Source organism: Oryzias melastigma, linkage group LG22 (genome assembly GCF_002922805.2).
Source record: "Oryzias melastigma strain HK-1 linkage group LG22, ASM292280v2, whole genome shotgun sequence".
NCBI classification, from domain to species: domain Eukaryota; kingdom Metazoa; phylum Chordata; class Actinopteri; order Beloniformes; family Adrianichthyidae; genus Oryzias; species Oryzias melastigma.
In genome coordinates, this window is record NC_050533.1 from 11,236,440 (window position 1) to 11,245,070 (window position 8,631).

Genomic DNA, 8,631 nt, shown 5'->3' on the forward strand with positions numbered 1-8,631 from the left:
CTGGTATGTGGATTCAACCACCTCAGTTTTTTTCTCACCAACAACTGTTTATTATTATATATTTTTTGATAGTCACATCAAACACCCCCCGAAAGATAAAAAACATAAAAAACTACACCATGATCATATCTGTTTATTTTGTATAGTTTTCCAGAGCAAAGTCATGCAACTGAACATAACATTTTTAAATCAGCACTTAGTTCATCAGAAGTTTTAGTGCATAGATTTGAATCTGAAAAAGCATTTGACTCACAAAGAAAATGATTAAAATGCTTACAACTGAACAAGTGTTGAGCACTGAGCTGAATGAAATGTTTAATGAATAAAAACAGCACACACACAAATTGCATTTTTGCTCTTTAAAACAGCAGCACACAGAAACTGCAAACCATAAAGGATTCTTTTAGTTAGGAATTTTGTGTCTTTTGAGATGTTTGGAAAACATAAGAAGAAAGGCTAAAAAGCATATTTTTGTAAATTAAATGTATTAATTGACAAAAAAATAAATATAATACTCAATTTGACTAGCTGTTATCAACAATACAAGGAGATAGAATTCTTAAATTCCCAAGTCATAAAGTACTAAATTTGTCTTAAGTTTCTCTGGTTCATTACAATAAAATAAAAGTGGGAAAACTATGTCATTTGCTATAGATCAAGGTTTTACATTAAACCAATTTAGACTTAACAGTGCAAATATTTTGTAAATTAAGGCATCAGTAATGGATTTTAGATTAAAAAAAAAACAACAATATTAATTGTCCACCATAAATGTTTCACTACAAACTTAAACCCAGAAACAAAAGAAGAAAGTGGTAAATAAAGGAATATATTCAAGTGGATAAAACTTGAGGATGATAGGAAAATTGCAAAAACACAATTCCACTGCTCTCCTTTAATGTGTAGTAGTGTTATGTTGAATTTTCAGGGGTGTTCAGTGGAGGAGACTTTGCAGCATGGCAGTGGCGTAGGTTGGACGGGCCTGTTTGTTCTCTATGGCCTTCTTCAGGTACTGAATTCCACCACAGCGTTCCCAGATCTCCTCGAATTGCCTGGGCAAAATCTCAGCCCCGCGCTTCCTGGTAAGACCCGTCTCCTCCAGGCTGAGCTCGCACATCTCCATGTCGTCTTTACCTTTATGTTAGAGATTAAATGAGATTAGATCAAATGAAATAAGATCAATAAATTAAATTAAATTAAATTAAAGCAAAAAATGTTTTTATCAGCTGAAATTTGGAGCACAACTACAGCAAATGCAACACAGGTCATGAATTCATGCTCAAATTTTATTTTGACAATTTTGAATGCGCGAGAACCTTTCAGAATAAGAGGGTAATTTTTTTAATTTTTTTTCTGTGGTCTAAGTCAGTGGTCCCCAACCTTTTTGGGGCTGTGGACCGGTCAGCCAGTGTGGAGTTAATCCGTGGCCCGTACGGGGTGGGGGGTTGGGGGGTGTACAGTAAAAGTACATAAGTCTTTGTAAGACAATCCTGTACAACAAGTATATCGTGTCCAAGCTCTGGAATTATGGACCAAAACCTTTTTATTCAAATTCACAAATAGCTATATTGACTTATTTCTCGTCAAAAATGCAAAGTTTAAAGACATTTTTTTCAAAAACTATACAGTAAAAGTACACAAGTCTTTGTGAGGTAATAGATGGTGACCTGTAGAACAAGGATATAGTATCCAAGCCCTGGAATTATGGACCAAAATCTATATATTTACATTCAAAGATGACCATCGTAACATATTTCTCGTCAAAAATGCAAAGTTTAACTACTATTTTATCAAAAACTATACAGTGAAAGTACAAAAGTCTCCATGAGATAATAGAGGGTGACCTGTAGAACAAGAATTTTCTGTCTAAGGCCTGGAATTATTGAATTATTTATTTTTTAAATGACTTTATTTAACTTCATTATTGAAAACTCTAAACATTTCTTTTTAGAAAGGACATAATAAATAACAGATTATTAGTACAAATATCCCCTGATAGAATACGTAGTTTTGTTATCGAATTTTATTTCTCTTTTTCATTTTACTCCGAGCACATCTGACGTTCTAATGCTCCAACAGAAAGCTCTTCCACCGAGTTTCATGCTCTGCCGTAAACCGTGTAATACGGGCGAATGACTTTTATGTAGCGCGGAGCTTGACCGCGGCTGAGCGAACAGCGGCTCACTTGACCGCAGTTGTTTTCCGTCTGTTCTTCTGTTGCTGCACTAATCCCATCCATTCGCGGAGGGGACCACTGGTCTAAGTGGTAGATCAAAATTTTTTGGGGTTAAAAATCCAAACAAATGCTTTGACATAACATTACTACCTCTTCATTTTGAGGTTTCGCAACACAAAATTATTGTTTGCAACGTTTACACTTACAAAGCTTTTACTATATTTATCTACATTTTGGGACTAAAACGAAACATTAGTTGTAAAAAACAATCCAAAATAATCTCAGTAGTATAGAGTCTGATGCAAAAAGTGAATATTTAAAGATCATTTCTAACAATTGTATTTTATTCCTTTTTTTCAACTTTAATTTTTTTGAAACTTTTTCAGAAAGTTTGATGTTGCAAGAAAAATATATTTGTAAAATAAAGAAATTGAAAACGCTTCATACATGTGTACTCACAAGCTTCTAATGAGTAAAAATGGGACTTGTGCATCAATTTCCTGCAAGTTGCAACAAGATTTAATGCCATTAATTTTTCAGCTCTGAAACGTTTTCACTATTTAAAAACCACCTTTACAAAAGTGTTTGTCAGAGTCAGAGGGAAAAAAGGTTTTAAATGAGAGATTTTAAATTTGACTTAAATGCAAAAATAAATGTTGCTACATAAATCTAGAGTGAAGAAACTTTTGATAATTTTCACTTCTACAACCTTAAACTGAGATATTTCACATAAAATCGTTCATGGATCAAAGCAGCTGACTCACCAGCTACCAACACGATAGGCTGTTTGTCTGGATGAAGTTCCATCTGTCGGGCTATCCACGGCCCGTCGAAGTGGGCGTACCACCAGCCCTTCTTTTTGTTCTGGGGGTCCTTGTACTGGTCGGCGGGTCGGATGAAGGGAATGCGGAAGTAACGCTGCTGGCGGTTCATGGCCACCTCCTGATGCTGAGCTGTCGTCGGAGGAGCCGGGTTCTGTTCGGCTGCAGAGAAGTGTGTTAGTGTTGGCGGGAGAGGAGATGCTGCTTCAGAACTTTGATTTGTAACATTTCATGCTTTCTTATTAAGGAGCAGAGTTTAAGCTGAGCAAAAAATAAAAACAGAGCTTAGAAAACAGGAGATCAAAGTTAACACGGAAGAGGGAAAGCTTGGAACACCTTGACAGGAACGTTTTTTTAATTTTATGAAGCTTTTATGACTCATTACGTTACAAAGAACAAAAGAAAAAAAATATAATCGTAGAATTAATATCAAATGTTACCATTACTCCCAAAACCCGGCATTTGTTCTAAGAAAAGCAAGACAATAAAGCTATGAAATTTGAGGTTTACATTTAGGATTTGTATTGATCCGATGGATCATCTTAAAGACCCACTTCAATGAAAATTGTATTTTTTGTGTATTTTGCATTTTTCTCACAATGGCAGACAAATATAAATACAATTAAGCCAAAAAATTGCATTTCTGATTATTTTTTTATTGAAATTGCAGTGAATGAGGAGCAGATGAAAGAATGTCATTTGAAAAAGCTTGTAGTTGTTAAATAATAAATACAATGAACGACTTGATCCATGTACGTCTTCGTTTTCCTCGTCCTAGCTCGCATCTGGCCCCAAAACTGGCCCCCAAAGCTGGATAACTCCAATATTGCTCGCCATTTTTGATGTTAGAATGGGAGAGCAGGTAATCAGCCAGCTCTCAGTTGTGGGTGACGAGAAGAGGGGCCGGGGTTGCTCCAAGCCAATAGTCCCGCCCACTACTCAGAGGCAAATTTCTAATGAACTTTTGCTGCTCTGAAGAAACTATGTCCTAGGAAATGACACAGGTTTGTTGGTTTTGACAGAAAAAAATCATAATTAAAAGACGAGTGGGAACGCTTTCAAAATAAATCAAAAGATGATCGGAGTGGGACTTTAAAAAACCAGTGATTGAGAGAATTCTCCACCAACCGTAGTCCGTGACAGATTTCGGAGCCCTCTGATCACTGCCATCATCGTCACGTTTCTTGTTCTTGGCCTTCCATGCATGATAGACCTTCAGGCGACGGTGGAACTCCTCTCTGCAGGCTGCCAGCAGCTCAATATCTACACACACACCAACATGGGCAGTTAAAGTTAAAAACTGACATTTCAGCAAATATAAGAAGAAAACTGTAAAAAAAAAAAAATGTATTCATCAATGCATTTCATAAAGTTGGATTTGTTTTGGTCGTTTTTTGTTTGCTCTTTTACAAATAATTCAAAATGAAATTTAATAAGGGTCAGTATTATTAAAATTATGTTTTATTAACACCTTTTTATTCTTGCATTTTGATTAATTCTTTTTGTGTTTGAATTACATTTTTGCAACATTAATTAACTATATAAAAACAAAGAAAAGAATTGTTCATTTTTGGGAGGGTTTCCTGCATTTATTAATCTTTTTAGGATTTATATTAAGGTCCAAAGTAAGAAGTAAATTCGTCAAATTATTCTTGGATAAAAAATGCTTTTGCAGGTTTTATCATTCATTGCACTAAATCAATGCTTTGTTTTCACAATTCCCTTGCCTTTGTGTGCTCCTGCAGCAGAAAAGGAGCAGCAAAAAAAGAAAAAAAAATTCTGCCCCAAAGAAGATCACAGATTAATATTTAATTGCTCTCATTTAACTGCAAATGATTCATTTTAGAGCTTACTGGACCATCGCAGCTCGCGGGGCAAAGATATATTTCTTCAATTGATCCAATGGCTGAGTTTGATCATAACAACTTTTAAAAAAAATAAAAATCAGTTTAAGTTTTACTGAAAAAAGACTCTCTTTGAAGCTTTTTGTCAATTTAAATGATCTAATTATTACATTATTAAGGTTAACCTCCACCTATAGGGGGCAGTACATATAGAAGTGCATCCGTTTTTGTCCACAAATCAAGAACTAGAGCACAGAACTAGCTAACTTATCTATTAAAAACTTAACTTTGTCCAAATTTATTTAACCCCTTAAAGACTATATACAGTGTAGTACTAACCAATGACCTGGACTTTAGCACAAATGGAACATGTTAGCTACTTTTTTTTTTTTTTATGGCAAGTTTGACCTCATAAATACACACATTTTGTGAACACTATTTAGGAACCCACAGTGTACAACATACATTGTTTCTCAAATAACAAATAATTCAAATGCAATGCATTGTGGTCTGTATTTGCATAGACTTTGGGGAAGTTTCCAGGTAACTGAATCTTGTAATTGTAGATTTGCATAGCCCTACAAAATGGTGATTGTCCCTGTAGTGCACTAAGCAGGGAGCAGTAGTGTAGGAATTTGGAAGCACCTGAAATCTTTATTTTAAGCTTTTTAAGATTTTAAACAAATTTAACTTTGATAAATAAAATTAGCTCCTTTAACATTTTGGTGGAAAGTTGTGTATTTTTTAGTCTATTTGTTGCTTGAACTTGATCATAGCATTAAATCAAACATTTTTTTAATACAAACACATACTAGTTTAGATTTCTTTTGCTAAGACAAAAACACAATTTTAATGAGTTTGTGATCCCTTAGCAAAAAGTAGTACTGTTGCAGTGTATTTCATTAAGTATACTTGTTTATATGAGTATAGTAAGTCTACTATAGACCATGTACGTGTTGTGTAGGAAGTATACTTAACTGAATACTTTTTCAAACTAAATTGGAACATCTTAAGCTTACAATATATATATATAGTTTGTAAAAAGAAAATGTCAAGTATATTCCCTCACTTTTAGTATAGACCAAGTATGCTTTTAGTACATTTAAATAGACTACTTTCTGCTGAGGATCCACCTTAAAACGTATTTTATACACGATGACACAAAAAATGTGGACACATTTATCTATTAACGTTTACATGTACATAAAACATGAGCTCCTATGAAGCTCGCCGTTCCATCGCCTGAACAAGATGCCGACGCCTCCTTTGATAGATGATGATGAGCGTAGATATTTGAATGTAAATCAAAGTATTGTTCTATTTTTTTTTTAAACTGACTTATTGCATGAGTTGGTTTGTGGTTATCTGCATAATTATATTTGAATAGAAAAAGTCTAATTGCAAAATTGTTTTTTTTACATTTATAGAATTTCAATACAAATTTTGTGCATATGTGTAAAGGATGCGTAAATTCAGCTTTAATCCTTTTTAGTGAACTTCTGTGATTCTAAGGAGATTTAAAGTAAATTTCTATCATCATTTAAGCAATATTTTATTATCATTATATCCTAACATGCTGCTTCTTGGCTTGTGTCTGATGCATTTTGGCGTTTATCGTCTCGCACAATCAGTACAAATGTGTGTCTCTGGTCAGCGTTAGCAGAGAAGCATCTGCATGTGAGCCAGCAGAGAGGCTTCTGCTTCCCTAAACCAGGAGACGGCTGGCTGCCCACAACCAGCACAAGCCTCCTTTCTCCCATAATCCAACCATCATTCCATCTTTCCTTTTAAAAAACAAGCCGATGAGCCTCAGCAGCTGCAGGAGCATCCTCTTTGGATTTTTTTTTTTTTTTTTTGGAAGGATATGTTCCCGCTCTGTGCAGCCAAATGTCTGAGCGTTTTAACAGCCACTTTGGAAACGAAAAGAAAAGTAGAGAAAAAGTTGAAAAGCATCCATGTAACTGTAAAAAATGAATATTTGCACACAGCACATTAATGAAGGAGCGAAATTGCAAAATGACACATTTTCTTTCAGAATGTAACTTGCAACTGGAATCGTGGTTTCTCACCACAAGAAGTGTTGATGACATCCCGCAGCTCGGCATACTTCCACTTGCTGAGATCATACTTTTTCACACCAGCTGCAGCTTTGGTCGCCTGCACCTGAGGACCCCTGCAGCAGAGGATTGTGGGTGAGGCGGGGAACATACAGAAGATAAGGGAGGATGGATGAGGGATGGAAGTATCGGAGCTAGACTGTTTCAGTTCAACACAGGGTATGAGTTTTTTAAAAAGTGTTAAAAAGGTGAATATTCAAGAAAAAAATGATTTAATCCCATTTGAAGCAACACTAGCAAGCAAAGGGTTATTAAAAACAAGAAAACTACAATACTTTCATACTACATTTAGATAAAGTTACTAATAACAGAGTTAAAGTTTCAGCTGCTTCACAGACCTCTGCCAAGCTCGGAGATTACGCCTCCAGCCCCCCCGCTGAACTAAAGCCGATAATTCCATAATAGGAAGGAAGGATTTGTCTGTTCTAATTACAGTCAGCGCGGCGTCTCTGGATGAAGGATTGATCCACAAATCATTAGATTACCGTCGTGAATTCTAACCGTCGGTGATGATTCTCTGTCATCCAGGTGGTGTTACCACCGGGTTCTGTTCGTCAGGACGACTGGACTTTAGAGGTTGATCTAGAAGACGTTTCACCGCTCGTCTGAGTGGGTTTTTTGGTTCTAACAGCTGATGAGGATGTAAGGTTTTTGAGTTTTTAGATGTGTGGTCCATCCATCCATCTTCTGAACCTGTCGTATCCTTTTTGGGGTCACAGGTCCTGCTGGAGCCAACCAACCTTACAATTGGGTGAAAAGATCACCAGTCTGTGCACAGTTGCATGCACATCTACCTGAGTTTTTTTTTTTCAATATCTCAGTCCATCAACATTGCCTGTAAAGTTTGCATTGGATCATTGACTATATATGAGAACTGGACCGAGTGAGAGTGACGTCACTCATAGATAATGGCTTACTTCTGGCTCCAACCAAATTAAGTTAATCCATTTTTTTCCCCAATTAGGACGTCGCCATGATGGAGTCAAAAATCGTCAGTAAGCTGTCAATCTGGTGTAATGTGTTCAATGGCTCCTCGTTTTGTGTGTAGAGCTCGCAAACAGATTAAAAACTTGCGTAGCGACACATGAACATTTTAATACAGAAGTCCGAAACATGCACATACGAGCGTTTACATAGGCTTTTCAGTGGATATGGTTGCTTGAACGCATGTTTCAGAGCCCGGTGTGAATGTAGTATTATTAGAACTTAAGAAGCTGCTCGGATTCACAGTAAAACGTATTGTAGTCGAGTAAAGAACGGACGTACGGAAAACATCAACTTTAAGAAGGATCATTGTCCTGTGGCTGGTGTGCAGCAGTGATAGAGCAGAACTGGAAGCTTTGCTTTTGTTGTAGACAGGAATGAAGATGGGGAGCAAAAGGTCAGGTTGAGTTTTTGGCAGAAGCGGATTAGGAAATGATTTGTAGCTGGAAGGGAAAGGAGGTCCAGATCCTGTGGACATCCACAAGCTACAGCAGCCACTGTGGGCCATTTCTGATAACAGAAACCCAGTTAGGAAATGATAAAGACACTTGTGACCCTTTTATGGTTCAAACTCAGTCCAAGAAGCAGAAAGAAACTGTCTTTAATAAGACAAAAAACCAAACACTTAAAATGAGATAATCACTGTTTCAAGAGTAATAACTAATGCTTTAATTGTTAGTACAATATTA

At 36.2% G+C, this 8,631-nt stretch overlaps 1 protein-coding gene across 5 annotated transcripts in view; it reads right to left on the minus strand.

Moving 5' to 3' along the window:
* Positions 1 to 113: 113 nt before the first annotated feature.
* myo6b (myosin VIb) overlaps positions 114 to 8,631 on the minus strand; it is a 46,961-nt gene continuing 38,443 nt past the window's right edge. For all 5 annotated transcript variants that reach the window (XM_024271057.1, XM_024271078.1, XM_024271065.1 and 2 more), the window contains 4 exons: positions 6,911 to 7,014; positions 4,126 to 4,260; positions 2,941 to 3,159; positions 114 to 1,134 (listed from right to left, as the gene is read on the minus strand). In XM_024271057.1, coding sequence (XP_024126825.1) covers positions 935 to 1,134; positions 2,941 to 3,159; positions 4,126 to 4,260; positions 6,911 to 7,014 — 658 coding nt within the window. In that variant the 3' untranslated portion in view covers positions 114 to 934. The remainder of the gene's footprint in view (positions 1,135 to 2,940; positions 3,160 to 4,125; positions 4,261 to 6,910; positions 7,015 to 8,631) is intronic.